At 40.0% G+C, this 18,348-nt stretch overlaps 1 protein-coding gene across 2 annotated transcripts in view; it reads left to right on the top strand.

Annotated features, from left to right (window-relative positions):
* Positions 1 to 494: 494 nt before the first annotated feature.
* PIK3CG (phosphatidylinositol-4,5-bisphosphate 3-kinase catalytic subunit gamma) overlaps positions 495 to 18,348 on the top strand; it is a 33,114-nt gene continuing 15,260 nt past the window's right edge. The window contains exons 1-5 of one of the 2 annotated variants that reach the window (XM_064702855.1): positions 495 to 592; positions 6,595 to 8,610; positions 12,708 to 12,773; positions 12,879 to 13,104; positions 16,955 to 17,058. In XM_064702855.1, the coding sequence (XP_064558925.1) occupies positions 6,607 to 8,610; positions 12,708 to 12,773; positions 12,879 to 13,104; positions 16,955 to 17,058 (2,400 nt within the window). In that variant the 5' untranslated portion in view covers positions 495 to 592; positions 6,595 to 6,606. Of the gene's footprint in view, positions 593 to 618; positions 856 to 6,594; positions 8,611 to 12,707; positions 12,774 to 12,878; positions 13,105 to 16,954; positions 17,059 to 18,348 lie in introns of those variants that run through there. The other variant, XM_064702854.1, reaches the window with a different exon arrangement.

Below are 18,348 nucleotides of genomic sequence, written 5' to 3'. Positions count from 1 at the left end.
TGTCCAGTTTTGAGTAGTGCTTCCCAAAAAAAAAGAGTGGCCCAATTGGCAAGAACCCGGAGGCAAGCTACAGGAATCACAGGAGGTCTAAGGAACATGACCTAAAAAGGGAGATCCAGGACTGCCCGTCTGGAGATGGAAAAATAGTAGAAAAACAGTTAACACAGCAAATTCAAACAAGAAAGTAGTTGGAGGGAAGGGAGGAAGAAAACGCCCTAACTGAATAAGAGGAATAAGACAAGCAAGATGCTCAGTCTGTAGGACGAGAATTTTAATCAGACAGCATGAAAATCTTTGCTAAGCAGAAGACCACCACGCTGGAGTAGGTTGCCTTCTCCAGGGGTTTTCAAGGCCACTTCAGGCCAACTAACTTGTCCCTGCCCTGAGGTGTGGGGCTGAAGGAGCTGTCAGGGCTGGCCGGGCAGCCGGGGGTCGCTGCAGGAGTGCCGTGGGCAAGCCGGCCGTGGGGCCCTGGGCAAGGAGCACCTCAGGAAGCTGCGCCCAGGGAGGTTTCGCTGCCGGAGCTGACACCGGGACACGTCCTGCGCGCCTTGTGCTCACCGCGGCCGCAGCGCTTGCACCCCTGCTGAGGGTCCGTCCGTGCGCGCTCCGGCCGATGCGGCCGGGCCGGGCCGGGCCGAGCCGGGCCCGGGTGCCCGGGGCGGCGGCGGAGCCGGGCGGGGCGGGGAGGCCCCGCTGCCGGTTCCCTTTTTGCCCGGCGTGTGATTGGCGGCGGCTGCGGAGCTGCCTCTGCCGCCGGCTATGGAGCCTCCCCTCCGGCCCCCGGCCCGCGCCGCTTCCTGCTGAGGGAAACACCTGTCCGGAGCCGGGGCCGGAGCCGGGGCCACCGCTGCGGTGAGTAGCTCCGCGCCGGGGGCAGCGGGGGTCGCGGCGGATCCCGCCCCGGGCCGGCGCTGCCCGAGGCCCGGGCTCGCAGGTGGTGCCGCGGCTCCGCTCCCCGCTCCGGCCGCGGGCGGACCCGCCCCGGCCCCGTGCCCGCCACAGGGCGCCCCCGGCCCCGGCAGCCCCGGCGGGGCGGGGGGACGAGGTTCGCCCTCCCGCGGGCGGCGCCCGCCGCCATCTCTGGGCCGGGGCGGTGGGCCGGGGGCGGGAGGGAAGGAGGGAGGGAGGGAGGCGGCCCCGGCCGCCGGCGCCTCCCGTGCCCCGTGCGCGGAGCCCCTTCCACAGGGTGTGCTGCTGGCCGGGGGCGCCCCGCGGTCCCCGCCGCAGCCGGCACTGCCGAGCCCCCCGTGCTGCCCGGTCCCTCGCGGCCTTGGTCCCGCCTCACGTCATGGCCCGAAAGAGTTTGGTGCCAAACCCGCTGAGGAAGCGGAACGGTGAATGGAACAATGCCAAGTGAAGGATTTCAGTAGACAGTTCTCTCGAGTTTTGAGATCAGTTAGTCAGCTACGCTACAACACGGCTTTTAAACAATAAGTAACTGTTTCCTCATCCAATAAATTTCTTGTGTCTATCTGATGCGTGTAGACCATGAAACCTGTCCACACCACAAGCCCTTGAAATAATAGCTGAGGGCATTCAGGAGTTGCTGGTGTAGATTAGATCACAGAGTTATAAAGCAGTGTTGGAAAACCGAGAACGAGTTGACAGGCACTGTCTAAATAGTGTGTCCTGGCAGAAACAATAGCAGCGATCTCTGGGTTTTAAAACTCTGCGAAGTGTTCTTCCAAGGTGGATTACTTTGAGATTACTAATACATCGCTTGTGTAACCCCAGTCAACTTTGCCAAAATTCTTACCTAAATTTACAGAATCGGCTAGGAGTTACTGTTTGTCCCAGGAGCCCCGAATAGATAACTCATATAGAAACTAAAGGTGGTGAAGGCAGGGCATCCTGAAAATGCTATAATTGCTGTCTGTAATTGCAGTCTGAATGACTCCCCAGCCTCCCGACCAGGCTGTGTCTGCTGGCTCATATACTTTTGATGAGGAATGTGGCTGCATTACCTGTGAGGTTTACTTGCTAATGGGAACCTGCACTGATTTATTTCCCATTAGAACTTGTAGTTGTTAGAGGATCTGACAAAGAAACTGAGTCAAGGTATTTTGTTGTGTTCACACTTGAAATGTTGGCGCTGTATCTTACCTGTGAAGTTCAGCACTGGATCGCTGCAGATGTAGGGAAGATGTACTCCTGTCCAGCAAGTGGAAAATCATCTCCTGCTACACAGCAGTGTGGGGAAGTAGATGCTCCAAGGAAGGCTGCTTGGAAAACGTTGAATCTTGTCATAGTAATTTTGGTTTTTAAAATTTATCTTTCAAGTGAACTTTGTCCAGAACTGTGAATATAAGCTTTAGTGCTGTATTTACATAAGCATGCACAAGGTAATTCTAACTCTGGTAGAGAGTGCTTATTTTCTTGAAAGTTAAATTGTCTGGGAAGGGGTTCACACTAAAGTGAAAAGAATAATTTTGAAATAAGGTTTTTGCATGATGGATTAAAACAGAAGCAGGAGCTAATACAGAATAAGCATGATAGTAACTGGTAGAATTCTAACATAGTCTTAACAGAGCAGTCAAGATTGACAGCTATCCTAATTTTTTTGTAGCCAAATAAGTACTACATCATAATACTACATTGTCTTTTTAAAGTACCTTTCAGCCAGTTTTTTCAAATAATTTAATGACTTTACTCATTAGAGTATCTCTTAATCCTGCTGTGAATCATGTTTCAGTCTCAGTTATGCTTAACTGTACTGGCTCCATTCCCTTTCCTTCTCTTCCATCACTGCCCAACCACTCCTGCAAGTGTTGAGTCAGATAAAGGAACTAATCCAGCTGAAAATTAACAAATTTTTTGCTGGTTTTGTTATGATTGGGTTGCTGACCTGAGTGATGAGATAGGAACACAATGGAGCCAAAGGCAAAACTGGTTGCTTGTCTTAGTTACCCTTTACAGGCTCATCTTTTCCTTCTCCTTTGGACCCCATCAGGATTTTTAGACTAGTGTAGGACAGTTCTTGTAATACAGGAATATTCAGGGTTGATGAGGCTCATTAGAATTAGAAATAAAACAGAGTGATTTTTTTCCCTTTTTTTGGAGTGTTGTTGCAGTAGAATTCTTGAAGTATCAATACTGTAGGTAAAGCTTAGGCATGACTAAGGTTTTAGGAACTTGATGTGAAATGATTTTTCATTATAAATATCAAAGTTTTATTGTTCATGTACATGAGGAAATGTGGTTTTGTCAATGGATTAGCAGGAAATGGATACAATTTGGTGTAACCATAAGAATGGGTCATTGCAGAGACAGGTGAGAGACAGCTGTCGCTCCAAGAACTGCCTTCTGAAGCTGAGGAAAAGGGATCAGAGCAGAACTGGGGATGGATATTGGGTTGGAATGGACTAGACATTACAGGTCACAGCCCAAACGAATGCAGGAGAAAAGACAGCCTAGTAAGGTCAAGGCAGCTACAGAAGTGCCACGCATTTTTGTGCTGTGTCTGATGCAAATTGTGGGGGTATATCTGAACCCACAGAAGTGTTGCTCTACCTGCCTTTATAAGTGGATGAGAGTGTGAAAGAATTGCATTCACTGAGAAATGTACAGGTCTGCTCCATGAGGAAGAGATGCTGCCTTTGCTTGTCTTGCTGGCCTTGATCTATGGAGTAGTGGTAGAAAAGCTGTTTGTATGTATGTATGTTTGAAGAATTAATCCTTAAGTGCATGACTTAAGGAGCAGGTTGAGGACTTTTTAAACCACAAGGTTTTCCTAGATCTGCAGAACCCAATGAAACTGAAATGACTCTAGGTTTAGTTAATGGGGCGGCACAATGACTTTTAGAGGAAGGACTCTGCAAAAAATCTGTATAGCCTGTTGGTGTGAAAAAAACCCCTTAATACTAGTTTCTTATGTCTAAATGAAGAGAAAAATATGACTACATTGTATTTTAAAATTGAGATGAGAGAGGAGCTCAGTGTGTAATGCTGAGATGCCACAAAGGCTGTGACTGATAAATGCTGACAGGCTGAATGTGGGTGGAGCGTGAGTTTTGGAGGTGTCTTGGCCAGGATGGGTAGATTTCATGTCAGCAACAAAATGTTCAGGGTAACTTCACCGCTACCTTAAGAAAATTCAAATACTGGCTTTAAAAGATAGAGGGATCTGAGACAGAGTGTGTTTTCTCCAAACTGACATTCTGAGAAAAATAATCTCTAAAAAGAGAAGATCTTAGCTGACAAACAGAGTGATGTTCAGAGAGAGAAGAGCTGTGTCAGTGGTGGAGGGTATTTTCTGCTTTTTAATCTTGGCAGAGTGTTAATCAAGCATGGCATGTTGGAGGCAGGTAAGATACTGTCAGGATTTTTTGCCAATACAGAAGGAGGGGTTATTTTTCACATTTTTATAAAAATGTGTCTTATAAATAGGAAACATGCATATGTTAAAAAAAAGGCACTTCACTGTTGGTAGACAACCTTCCAGTTGTTTCATTTTTTTTCCCTCCTTTTCAAGACTCCTCATTTTGCATAATATCCACCACTGTAGGATTTGTACTGCTGGTTGCTCTTCAAAAGATCAGTATTTCACTGGAAAAGTCAAAAGCAAAAAGGATGAAATTAGAGAGTTTTCTGTCTTTTCTTTCTGTTTTGTACATGTTTTCCATAGTAGGTTTTTTTTCTGTGGGGATTATTTATTTTTACTAAAAGAACAGCACCTCAGGTTGTAATTAACCACAAGAATTAGGTTCTCCTGAATGTAAATTCACCATTTCTAGTAGATTTCACTGTGTGTTTGTAATCATAAATGAATGAGTTAAAGATATTTGGGGTAAGGCTGCCCAGTAGTTCTGCTGCTGAGGTTACCATGCAAGATCCTTGGCATATACAATCTCTAGGAGATGCTTGTATGGAGACTGGGTTAAAAAGCTCTAGTGAATTTAAGTTGGGAGTCCTTAAATGGCTATCACCATGCAAATAAAAATAATGCAACATTGCATATTTAGTTGTCTTTTATCTAAAATTTGTATTTAATTCTTTTGGGAGTTAATCTCTTAAAAATATATTTGGTTTAAATATCTTATTTGAATTAATTCAATTTATTGCCAGGATTATTCTTGGCTATTTTTAAAAGGTTCTAAATATGTCTTCTATACGTGTGTGTTAAATTTATGTACTGTTGGTGTGTTTTTACTGTTGTAACAGGAAAAGCATTCTGACTTCTTTTAAAATGAGCAATCATATGTATAATCAACTTGGTTAAAACTTCCTTCCTGGTAAGTGCAGCACTTCCTTTGCATCTGGGTATGAGACCGAGCAAGAAAAGCAGAACAGCTTAAACAAAGAAATCTTTTGTGTGAATGATCTTCCTTAAAAAAATAGGAACTACAAAAATTTAACAAATGAATAATCTTCAGCAATTCAGCCTTGGTTTTATAAACAGGTAATATTTCCTTGTACTTTGTCAATTATAGAGGTGATGTGTCCGCAGTCACTGCTTTCTGGAACTCAGAAGAATTTTAGTTAGCATGCTATGTTTGAATTTAATCTTTTATATTTTTATTTGCTTCTTTTATTATCTGCTAGGGCATCATTACACTGGCTTTAGTTTTCGCTGGCAGGCAGTTAAGGATTTTATGTGTAGAAAGTGTTGTTTGGTAAAGAAGTTTAGTATGTTGCTGTAACTTGGCTTGTGCGAGTGCACTCAGTCAGCACTGAACAATTTCCACTTCAACATTAATTCAAACTTCAATAGAGATTAACTCTGGTATAGAGAAACAATACTTTTTGTTTACTGAATGCTGATAAGGTAGGCTACTCATGTTTAATATTGTTTTACTGGTGTTTTAGGTGTGATTTGATGTATATGGTAATAAATCAGCATCAGCTTGGGAGATTTTTCTTCTGTAACAAACTAATAGTTCATATTGGCAGTGTGTACTTTGAAAATGGATGGATATTATCAGTTTGGGGAATTGATTTATTTAAAAGAAGCACATCTAAGGACACTCGCCATGAATTTAGATGCACTTTAAATATATCTTCAGAAATAGTCCCTGACTTTTGCATCCTAAGGGCTGTTTTTTAGGTTGAAATCCTGATTCCTCATCACTAAAAAGAGAGGCAGAGAAAACTGGGAATAAGCTCATGTCTGTCCAGACTGCAAATAAATTGCTTGTTTTGTTACTTTCTGCCATTCCTGGAGCTCAGTGTGACTGCATTCTATTCATATACAGGAGTGTGCCGTTAGATTTCTGTGAAAACCTACATATGTTAACATCAGCAGCAACAAAACAGATGAGGCAGCAGAAGAGTCAGTGCTTGATCAAATAGAAGCAAGAAGTAATCAATATGGAGATTGCACATTCGAACTGCTTATCCTCAGTAAAATCTGGGCAGGATGTTTAAAACCTCTTTTTTAATTACTTAATCACTGGAGAGTTGGTTCGAGGTTTTTTATTTATATTTGGTATTGAATTGAATAGGTTATGTCTGAAGTGGTTCATGTAAATCAAGTATTTGTGACCAGAAATTAAGGGGAAGTGGAAATATAAAAAATGTATATGAAAAGTTAAAAAGTAAGAGAAAAGATAAATGTAAATGAGAAAGTAATGAAGTAATTGTATGTTTTGCTAGATTTCTTCTGGCATGGAGTTGGGGGATCATGAACAGCCCGTTGTTATGAGAGACGAAAACAAACGACGGAGAAGAAGAATGAAACCTCATTGTACATCGAGTAGTTTTTCATCCATGGAACTGATACCCATTGAGTTCATTTTACCTACAAGCAATAAACACACGAAAGCACCAGAAATGATGTTACTTGAAATAGCTGGCAACTGTACGGTGGAGCAAATGAAGGCACAGGTTTGGATGCGTGCAATAGAGACGAGTCAAACCACAGACTTCTACCATGCATTCACCCCTGATCAGTTTATTCTGCAGTATCAGAAGAAAGGGCAATGGTATGAAATTTATGATAGACATCAAGTGTTACAGACATTGGACTGCATACTGTACTGGAAGGTGTTACAGAAGAAGGTAGGCAAGATCTATGTTGTCCAGAAACAAAAACCATCAGAAGAAGTTCAGGAATTTCAGCGGCAACTTAATGATTTGATTGGTTATGATGTCACTGATGTAAGCAATGTACATGATGATGAACTAGAATTTACCCGGCGCAGATTAGTCACTCCACGAATGATAGAGGTAGCCTGCAGAGATCCTAAATTATATGCAATGCACCCATGGACTACATCTAAGCCACTCCCAGAATATTTATTTAAAAAGATCACTAATAATAATATTTTCATAGTCATACATAGAGGAACGACTAGTCAGAAAATTAAAGTGTCAATAGATGACACTCCAGATATGATTCTCCAGAGCTTTTTCACAAAAATGGCAAAGAAAAAGTCTTTGATGGATATTCCTGAAGATCACAGTGAACTGGATTTTGTTCTCAGGATTTGTGGCAGAGATGAGTACATTACTGGAGAGACACCAATCAAAGATTTTCACTGGATAAGACAGTGCCTTAAGAATGGGGAAGAAATCCACCTTGTCCTCGACAATCCCCCAGACCCGAATGAAGATGAGGTTCAGAAGGAGGAATGGCCCTTGGTGGATGATTGTACAGGAGTTACAGGGTATCATGAACAATTGACAATAGATGGAAAAGATCATGAGAGAGTCTTCACTATCTCTTTGTGGGATTGTAATAGGAAATTTAGAGTGAAAATAATTGGCATTGATATCCCAGTTTTACCAAGAAATACTGATCTTACTGTGTTTGTAGAGGCTAATATTCAACATGGGCAGCAGCTCCTTTCACAGAGAAGAACTTCATCAAAGCCCTTTACTGAGGAGGTTCTATGGAATATTTGGTTGGAGTTTGATATCAAAATCAAGGATTTGCCTAAAGGAGCACTCCTGAATCTTCAGATATACTGTGGCAAAGCACAGGGACCATCTGCAAAGACAAACCTTCAGTCACATGAATCCTCCAACTCTGATGCAAAATACAAAACCCAGCTTCTCTATTATGTAAATCTTTTGTTGATAGATCACCGTTTCTTGCTACGATGTGGGGAGTATGTGCTCCACATGTGGAAAATTCCAGGTAAGGGGGAAGAACAAGGAAGTATAAATGCAGACAAACTCACATCAGCAACTAACCCAGATAAAGAAAACTCAATGGCTATCTCTATTGTGCTGGACAAATACTGTCACCCGATTGCCTTGCCCAAGCACAGGATATCATCAGACCCCCAGGGGGACAGGACCCGAGCTGAAATGCCCAACCAGCTCCGCAAGCAACTTGAAGAGATCATAGCAACTGACCCACTTAATCCACTTTCTCCGGAGGACAAAGAACTGTTGTGGCACTTTAGATATGAGAGCATAAAGCACCCCAAGGCATATCCTAAGCTGCTTAGCTCTGTGAAATGGGGACAACAAGAAATAGTGGCCAAAACATACCAGTTGCTAGCTAAAAAAGAGGCTTGGGATCAGAGCACTTTAGATGTTGGACTCACAATGCAACTTCTGGACTGTAACTTTTCAGATGAAAATGTCCGAGCAATGGCAGTTCAAAAACTGGAAAGTTTAGAAGATGATGATGTTCTTCATTATCTTTTACAGCTTGTGCAGGTAAGGTGTATTTGCATTCCTGAACTCTGCCTTCCAGGAATATATTTGCATTACCCAATAATTTGCATTTCCCATTTTAGCAGGTCTTGTTAGTATTCCTTAGTTTTGAAGTCTTTGGTGTTTTGTCAAAGCAGTGGTAGTAACCAGATTAATGTAAAATACACTTTCCTACTTTTTGTCTTTTGCCTTTGTTGATGTTTTTGTTGGAGGCGTTGCCTTCCATCTTAAAAATTTTGCCTTGTGTTTACAGCAGTAAGATTTTCTGGGAATTGTTAATGCCAGCACAGCTATGATGGGAGTAAATCCTAACTGTGCTGTCTGTAATCCTGTTCATGTTGGGTTTGAATCACACAGCTCTCAAGAGTTGTTGACTGACTTTACTGATAGTTTATGAAGAGTGTAGATAGAAAAAAAATAAATGCAGATGTTGACATGGGCAAGGCCTGAAGCAAAATCTGGGGTTGGGTTTTAGGTCAAGAACGCCAGTGTAGTTACTCACTATGTTGCAGTGACTTCAGTCTTGTGCTGTTAAGAGGAGCAAATTCATCTAGGAACTCCCCCCTCCAAAATTTTGAAAGTAGCTCAAGAGCTGGTAGAACTACATACTAAGATTAAGTCCTTCTGGGATTTTGGGTACAAAATTGTGGTTCTAATGGCAAAGGATCATTGTTGTATAGATTGAAAGCACTTTGTGTGTACATCAGCCGGATCAAACATTGGGAAGGTTTATATCAGTTACACAAGAAGCTTGGTTTGGTTGCATTTCTCCCAAAACGATGCCATCAGTTGGCAGTGTCAAAGTCTCCTCTGGTGTCTGATGGAAGGTATAACCTTGTATATTTCCTGGTAAGCACAGCCTCTGGAGCCAGGTGGGGCTCTGTTTTGCATGGAAAGGCTGGTATCCCTCAGAGCAGGAAATACTTTTTTCAAAGAATCAGAGGACAACATTCAAAATTTAAAAAAAGAAAAAAGGAACTACTGCAGCTGGGGAAGCAGCTTTTTATTTCTGCAGCTTCAGAGAGAGCTCAGAATCCCAGGAAAATGAAGTTAGTATTTCAGATTTTGCTGCACATTGGTAGTGCTTCAAACAAAGCCTTTCTAGCCTTGTCTTTGCTTGTCTGAAGCTGAGGCAGAATTTATGCACTTCTGCATTAACCAAAGGAGTCGCTGCGGTTACCTCATTGGGCCTCCCACGTTGCTGCTGCTATATATATGCTTGGCTTGTGAGCTTTTGCTGTCTACATGTGGCTCAGCAATTTTATTCACTTTTTTTTTGTATCTAAATTAGGAGTTTGGCATGATGATTGGTTGCTGTCAGAATGCCTGAGAAAATAGGGGAAATACTGGGGGTTGTTTCCATTTTTTTTAAAAAATTGTTTGTTTTCAGGAAGTACAAATCTGGTGAGTTTTAAAAAGAATAAACCTTTCTAACAGTTAAAGAAAATATTGTAGCATAAAATCACAGTGCCTTAACTTCGCTGTGTCATTTTTAGCAAGAGGTGTTGTAAGAAATAATGAGCTTACCATCCTTAAAAATGAAAAACACGCTACATTCCAACTTTTACCTCTCTGCTGCTTTCCCTGTCTTTATTTCTTAGCTAACTATGGAACATGAGCTGTCAGCATTCTGCAGCTAGGTTTTGGTATGACAGTGTATTTAAAATCTACATTTTTCAGAGAATGGATGTCAGCCATTCCTCTGCTCCAGTGGATGCATCTCTTCTGCAAATGGTTGTCACTTTTCAAATGCACACCTTTATGAAGGCTCTGTGGCTTATTTCACTCTGCACAGGATATTCCCATTTTATCCTCTGTAGAGTTAGAAATCAAATATTTTATTTCCCCACAGGTTATTTCTAATAGAAGCAGCCACACCATAAATCAACCTATTGAGCTTCTTATAATGTCTGTTCTTCTGTGTACAGTTGATAAACCATGGATAGGATAGTTAAAATGCAACAAAATTCTTTGTAAGATAAACACTGATGGCTGCATTGCATGTGTATGGTAGTGAGTACACGCAGGTCAGTGCCAGCAGACATGTTTTAATGGCCAGCTTTTATTGTTGCTGTGCAAAAGCTGATATTTGACTTTGTAAAGAAAAAAGGGCTGGATTGTTAAAAATAATTATCTAAAACATCAGCTCAATAAGGATTGTCGTGATGCATTTTTAAATATTGTTTTATGTTGAAATATATTTGCAAGTTCAATAAGGAGGTTTTGTTTTGAAGTAATGGTTGGTTGTTTGGCTGTATTTCAGTCTTAACTTGTTTTTCAAGGTTATTTGAACATTAGGCAGAGTATATACCAGAGTGAGGTTTATAATAGGCTTTCTTGGAACTGTAAGAAAATCCATTTGAATTTATGTGATAATTATTGCTTTTGGGCACCTTACTGCAGTGAAAATTAATTTTTATTTAAAACCCTTCATACCTCATAATCTCATACACAAAGTAAAAGGATCTATATATTGTTATATTTGTAAATTCTCATTGTCTTTCCTAAATAAGATGATGTTGTTTGGGGATATAAAACAGTACTGCAGACAGTCAAGACAGTTCTTGCAGAATTATGATAGAGGAGAAGGGCAAGTCTGGTGCTTGGCTTTTTTGTCTGTCTGGTGCTTAGCTTTCTTGTCTGTCTCTTAGCCAGCAGCTAGAAAAAATGTGTCTTGTGACATTTTCATAAGTTGCTTCATTGGAAATTTGACTCAATTTTTTTTCTTTTGATTAAACCCACAGGATGATTTGCATTTCAGAAATCATGTTGATATTTTAATAATAAAAATGCAACTATGTGCCACAGTATTTGTAAGAGTTTATAAAACTATGATTTGTTTGATGAATTTAGCAGACCTTTGCTGATGGCTTGGTTGCTTCTTTGCAAGCTGCAGACCACAGTGATCTTGAAAGAGCCATTATATTCTGTTGTATAACTGTTGCTGGAGGTTTGCATACTTTGCTGCTTCTGAAAGCTGAGCATACTACATGCACCCAGCTCTCTGCACATCCCTTTGTTTTCCCCTAATCTCCCTACAGGCTGCTTCCTGGCACTCTGTTTCCAGAACCTGAAGCCATTCACCAACCCCCTCAGTCCATGACAGGGATTCTGTGACTCTGATTCATAGATTGTATGCTTCTTATTTCTCCTTTGTTGCTGTGGGATATAAGTGCGTACTTTTTTCCACCATTAATCTCAATACAAACCTTCTGTAAGCTTGAATTCCTCAAGCAGCGTGAAAGAATCTGCTGAAAAAATAAGTTGAAGTGGAGAAGTTTCATGGTAGTACCCAGAATCTGGAAGTGTGATGGTTTTCTGGTAGACCAATTCACTTGGTTGTTGGGATGGAGAATAACAACAACAAAAAAATTTCAATACTGGCACTTGAAAATAGTTGTTGACTTTCTCCTCCCACCCCCTTTTTTGGCAGTAGCTTGGAAATGTCTGTGGGCTTGGGTGGAGGGGAGCAGCTTTTGAAGGAGAAAAAATACATCTGTTTTCACAGTCAGTAAAAAAAATGTTCTGGTGAAGTCTTCCTCTTAATTGTACTTCATTATTGTAGGATGTGTATCAGAGCTTTCAATCTGTCATTCATTTATGGAATAAAGGCCAGGTAAGTGCTCTGAAAAGCTGCTCCTGTATCCTGTTTTTTTCTGGGGAACCCACCCGTGAATCCTGATGCCCTAGTCTCGAAGTAGTGGATGTTGACCAAAACCAGTATTTTATTATTGAAACATTTAATTTAAGAGCTATTACAAGCACATTACTCCATCTGTCAGTAATCATTTCAAGCATTCTCAGTATCAGTCATACTGCAAGCTGGTTTCTGATCTTGCTGGTTTTTGCCAAGAATGACATTGCTTTGTGCATATGCTCAGGTTTGACTCTCTGGTTAGAGAGTTGTCACATTAATAATAAACCTGAAAAGGGCCTGTTGCAAACAAAATGTGCTTCTTGAGTCAGACAGAGAAGCCTCAAAAAGACCTGCTTTGTTACACATTTTCTACTCCTGCAGCAGTTTAGATGTCACTGGTTAAGTGTAAGCAGTGGGATCTTAAGTGTGTTAACATCATTTCTTTTATGTTTGTATCACTCAGGCTGTGAAATTTGAGCCATATCATGACAGCGCATTAGCCAGATTTTTGCTGAAACGTGGTTTGAGAGTAAGTACTTCAAAATATAGCCAACTTATGCTAAAGTTGCTGGCATTATTAAAACCATTTGTCAAGAAATGAATGCTAATTTGTAATGTTTTTCTTTACCTGTAGAACAAAAGAATTGGTCACTTCTTGTTTTGGTTCTTAAGAAGCGAAATTGCCCAGTCCATGCACTACCAACAGAGGTTTGCAGTCATCCTTGAAGCCTACCTCAGGGGCTGTGGAAAAGCAATGCTGCACGATTTCATGAAGCAGGTTCAAGTAATTGAATTGCTGCATAAAGTCACAATGGAGATTAAATCAGTTTCTGCAGAAAAGTATGATGTTACTTCTCAAGGTAATTGCCAACAGGCATTTCTTTGTTGTTAATGTAATTTTTTTCTCTTTGGGTGTGAAAAACTAGGCAGCAAATTGTATTGTTCATTGAGAAAATATGGGGATAAATTGCTGTCAAAGGGCATCATTTTTGCTTGCTTTAAAATGCAAATGTAAGTTAATAATGATTGAACCAGTAATAGATTGTTTGCTCATTTCACCCCAAAAGGGGAAGAATATCAATGTTTTAGTCACCCAGTATTTTCCCAAGCTTCGGCTTATCTTCCTGAACCTCAAGCCATGCCAGCTGGGAAACAGATAAGTTCTTGTACTTTAGCTGAATGCCGGTGCTGAAAAAAGACACAAATACTAACTGGAAATTAGAAGTGACACTTGCCAAGAAATACAGCCTTCCTCTAAACTCTCACTAGAAGATTTTTGGCAGGAAGGTCGGGGAGGAGTCCAGTGCAGCCTCTGCTATGCCATGGAAGTATCTGGTGGATCAGATGTGAATATACACGGCGTGGCTTTGAGGATCCTGTCAGACAGTTGTATTGTTATTTCCAGTTCTTGCAAGCACTGCTTTGGAAGCCACAGTAGGGTTATGCCATGCTTCTTTACCTCTGTTTTTTGCCTGCCTTTCCCCCACCCCCAGCTTTCTTAAAAGCTTGTTTATCCTCATTCCTGTTACTTGCTTGGTGTTGGGAGTAAGTGCAAGAGGATGCATGACAGTATAAAAATTCTAAAAGCTGTAGAGAGACCACCTTTTCCTGCCTGTTCAGCCTGGTATGCTCCAGGCCAGGAAGTCCTTGGATGGGAAAGCTTTTCCACTCTGGTTATGCAGAAGTGACTGTGGTGGTGTTTCAAAAGAGATTTTAAGAAAATATGCATTTATTCTTAAATATATAGTGTAAAATCTGTTATGTTACCACATAGTGTGAGTTCAGATACTTACTGGAGCCCCATGTAAAACACTTCTTCTAAATAACTTCCTAATTTTTGCTTAAAATATTCTATAACCAAAATGTATTTAGTCAGAATTGCATATTTTAGAAAGAAACTATACAACCTTGCAGATGTACATGTCTGTAAGAGCAGTGGATTCTATAATACATTATCTTTGAAGGATATGTGGGCAAAGAAGAAAAGCTTCAAGAGAAAGCAATCATATTAACACCCACCAGGTTCTGAAGTTAAAGAATCCTTGGATGTAATGTACAGCAGAACACTGAAAGATGACTTATATAATTGACATTTTCACTGAATAAGGCTTCCTGAAACTGTGGAATGTCCTAATAATTCTATATCTAATGTAATTTATTCTCTGAGTATTGAGGACATAATTTTTTCTACAGGCACCCTCTACTTCTTATATTTTTAAAAATGTATATCCTAGAATTTATTCTGTAGGTTATTGCTTCTTTTTTGTCCCAACATTTTTAAGTTCATTGTTGTTCATATTTTCAGTCTGAATGTTTTATCCTGTTTCATTTCATTCTGTCATGCAATCTCATATTATTCTTGTATATATATTTCTCCAATGTTTGTAGATTTTCTGAAAAGAACAAATTCCTTCCTGCTAGGTCCATACTATTCCAGTAGCAAACGTTGTCAAACTGTTTCTTTCATTTTCACTGTAATCTCTTTGCTTATATTTGAAGATAGCAAGTAATAATAAATAAATAAATTAATTCATAAGATGATAGTATTACATCTTGCATTGGATTATCTGCTTTCATCACCCTCTGAGCTAGATGATTTGTTTCCCAAGAATGTGTCTATGTAGCTGTTTCATTGCTTAAAATGCACAGCACCTTGTTCTTAAGCCAGATCAACGTGAAAGTGGTTTTAGCAAAGTGCCTTTACTTGTGTCTTAAAATCAGCTATTCCTAAACTTTTGTAGCTTCAGTTGGTTTGCTTACAGTTTTCAAATTACATTACATTATATTACATTACAATGAGGAGACTTACTGAGCTGACAGTAAACTCTAACAGTAAACTGTGAACAGTAACTTTCAAAGATAGCTGTCTAGGAAATCTGTAGTTACATTATAGAAAGCTGTTTCATTATCCAAGTTACTACAACTTAGGTGCTTTTGAGGGGGCAGGGTGGAGTTGTTAGGGTTTTTTGTTTGTTTGATTGGTTTGTTTTTGTGTTATTGTTTGTTTGAATTTGGGATTCTTGAGGTATTGTTTTGAAAAGTGTCTAATTTTAAAGTCCACTTGTTAGCTCCTGTATATCACTGCCAGATTTACTTTTTACCAGAAGAGATACTGTGTTAGTTACCAGGCACTGCTAGTAGTTCTTTTCTAAAGCCCTCTAGGACAGATGTAACATTTGTGTTCTGTGAGTTGTCAGCCAATTCTTTTGGCTTGACTTTCTTAATTTGATAGCAGTGTTTGAACTGTCCTGATTTTTGTCTAATGTACACTAAGAGCCCAAGATGTCTGTGTCTTTGAGCTGCATCAAAAATAGCATAGGTAGCAGGTCAAGGGGGGTGATTCAGCCCCTGTGACACTCCATGTGGAATACTGCATCCAGCTCTGGGTCACTCAGGACAGGAAAGACATGGATCTGCTGGACTGAGCCCAGAGGAGAGTCACAAAAACGATGGCAGGGCTGGAGCAGCTCTCCTGTGAGGATTGTTCAGCCTGGAGAAGGCTCAGGAGACCTAACATCAGCCTGCCTGAGCTTACAGGGAGTTTGTAAAAAAAGGTGGGGGACAAACTTTTTGGTAGGGCCTGTAGTGATAGGATGAGGGTTAATGGTTTTACACTAAGGAGGACAGATTCTGACTACACATAAGGAAGGCTTTTTTTTTTATAATGAGGGTGTTGGCACACTGGAACAGGTTGCCTAGGGTGGTAGAAATGCCCCATGCCTGGAAATATTCAAGGTCAGGTTGGATGGGGCTCTGAGCAAGCTGAGTTGAAGATGTCCCTGCTCATTGCAGGGGCATTGGACTAGATAGCCTTTAAAGGTCCTGTTCAACCCAAACTAATCCATGATTCTATGATTCTATTTTAAGTATCTAGGTCCATGTTTAGCTTTATCAGTATTTTTTTTTTCTCTTTAATTTTTATCTCCAAAATTACTTTACATGCATATACATCCTCTGCTGTGTAGCTACAGTGTCCTTTAGGACAGAGTTCAGGTCTTTGCCCTAATGCAGAGTAATCACCAGTGTATCGCTTTATGCTGCAGACACTCACTGGCTGAGGTGAAAAAAATACATCATGCATTGTATAATCTGTACTATTCTGAGTTGAAGATTTAGGAGCTTGAGGTTTTATTAATTAAGAGATTGCATTTAAGTATGACTATTAAAATTCTTGTTCATATAAACATACAGCAAATTTTTTGCCTACAGGAATGTGAGATTAAGAAGGCTGCACTGTGAAGCCAGTTTTAGGAGGATAGGAAATTCAGTGTCTCTGTAGTTTGGCTCCTTATAGTTACAGAGCAATTGATTCCAGGAATTCAAAAGCTATCAAGCATTTCTTGTCCGTTATGAGGGAAAATACTTTTTGGTGTGTTCTTCTGTGTTTTGTTTTTAAACAAAAGCTGACATTTAAATGACATTTTAAGCTCTTACTGTTCAATGTTTCTAATACTGTAGAGAAGGCACAAGACTTCTGAGGTGTTTGAAGACTTTATGTTTAGGTATCTGAAACAACCCTGGCCATTGATAGTGCAAGTTAAAGAGTCTTCCTCCATTCCTTGAATCAGGAGATCCAGGAGGAAAGCAATTTAAAATGGCAGCTAAACAGAGGTTTTTAGCTAAAGTACAATGCTCAACAAATTTGATTACCTATAACCTTTTTACCTTCCAGTATTTGATTTCATTGTGTTTTCTTTCTTGTAATTGCAGTTATTGCACAGCTGAGACAAAAACTTGAAAAATTACAGGGCAGCAAACTTCCAGAAAGTTTTAGAGTTCCATATGATCCTGGGCTAAGAGCAGGAGCGCTAGTGGTAAGTATATTCTGACTTTGTACAAATAATTAAAAAAAAAAAATTTGCAAGTATGTGTCACTTGGTAAAAAGTTTACTAATAAAAGGTCTTATTTCTGTGTGGACACAGTGACATTGCATGGACTCAGTAGATTTTTGTTCCCAGAGGTATTATTATTTTTCTAAATGTAAAAACATGCCACCACGGACTAAAAAATTTGCAATAACCCATGAAATCCTGATCATTAAATGGCAATTATACTTTTTCTTTTTCCATTAGTTGAATACAAGATTTAACCCGGTAGCTGACTTTTTTTTTTAAATTAAATAACTGTATAAAACTCTTATCTGATTCAGGGGCTTTGGGATATTCAGTTTCCATTCTTTCAGTTACTTTCTCTGTCTTATCCTGATTCATATCTGTCACTAAGGTTTGGGTCCAGACCTTCATCATGCTTACAAAAATGCCTGCCTCAGCTATTTCTGATTTTTCAGTATCTCTGTGTTAGTTTTGTTAGAAAGTACATTATGATTTTGTTAGAAATACATTAAGAAACACTTGGGTTTTTCTGTATTGCTGCCTTCAGTTTTGTGGTGAGATTGCAATTGTGTATGTTGACTCAGAGTTAAAAAAAGATTCATAGATCAGCAGATGTGAAGTGAGAGGAAATTGGATCATGCATCTAAAATGCAATGTGAGGTCTGGGTAAGGAAGCACAGTCAAGATCCTTGGACTCACTTCATGTGCAGCAAGGACCCTACAAGGAAAGAACCCCTTAATTTTCTCCTAGCTGAGGACAGAAAAACCATACTATTTAAGGAATTTCCAAATGCTCAGGTATTGTCTAGATATGGCCATGTTTCTGTTAAATAAACCTGTGCCTTGGAAGACAGGCTATAAACTGGTCTGTCTTCAATCTGAGATAATGAAACACCTTTCAGGTGAGCAAGGCTGAAGCACTGTCAGCACAGAAGCCAATTCAGACATTTCTTACTCTGAAGTAATTTGTGATTTCTTAAATACTATTTTCTTGTTAGCATTTTGTATATTCTCTTTAGTCTTCTTTTATATATTTTTTTGGTGCAGAAATCATCAACATTGACAGAAAGTAGGTTTTAAAATAAAAAAGATTTCTCTGGATTTTCTAGTTTTCCTTCACTTAGGAGATACTCAGTCCTACCAGGACCTTCCTAGATGAACTAAGCAATAGATTTACAAAGGATGTCCAAGAATCAATGTGTTAGCTTTTCTTTTTCCAAACTATATGAATAAAAATGTTTGGTAAAACCAACTAAGCTTTCATTTAATGT

Source organism: Zonotrichia leucophrys, chromosome 1A (genome assembly GCF_028769735.1).
Source record: "Zonotrichia leucophrys gambelii isolate GWCS_2022_RI chromosome 1A, RI_Zleu_2.0, whole genome shotgun sequence".
In the NCBI taxonomy this organism is placed as follows: domain Eukaryota; kingdom Metazoa; phylum Chordata; class Aves; order Passeriformes; family Passerellidae; genus Zonotrichia; species Zonotrichia leucophrys.
This window is presented reverse-complemented; position numbering and strand designations above follow the sequence as displayed.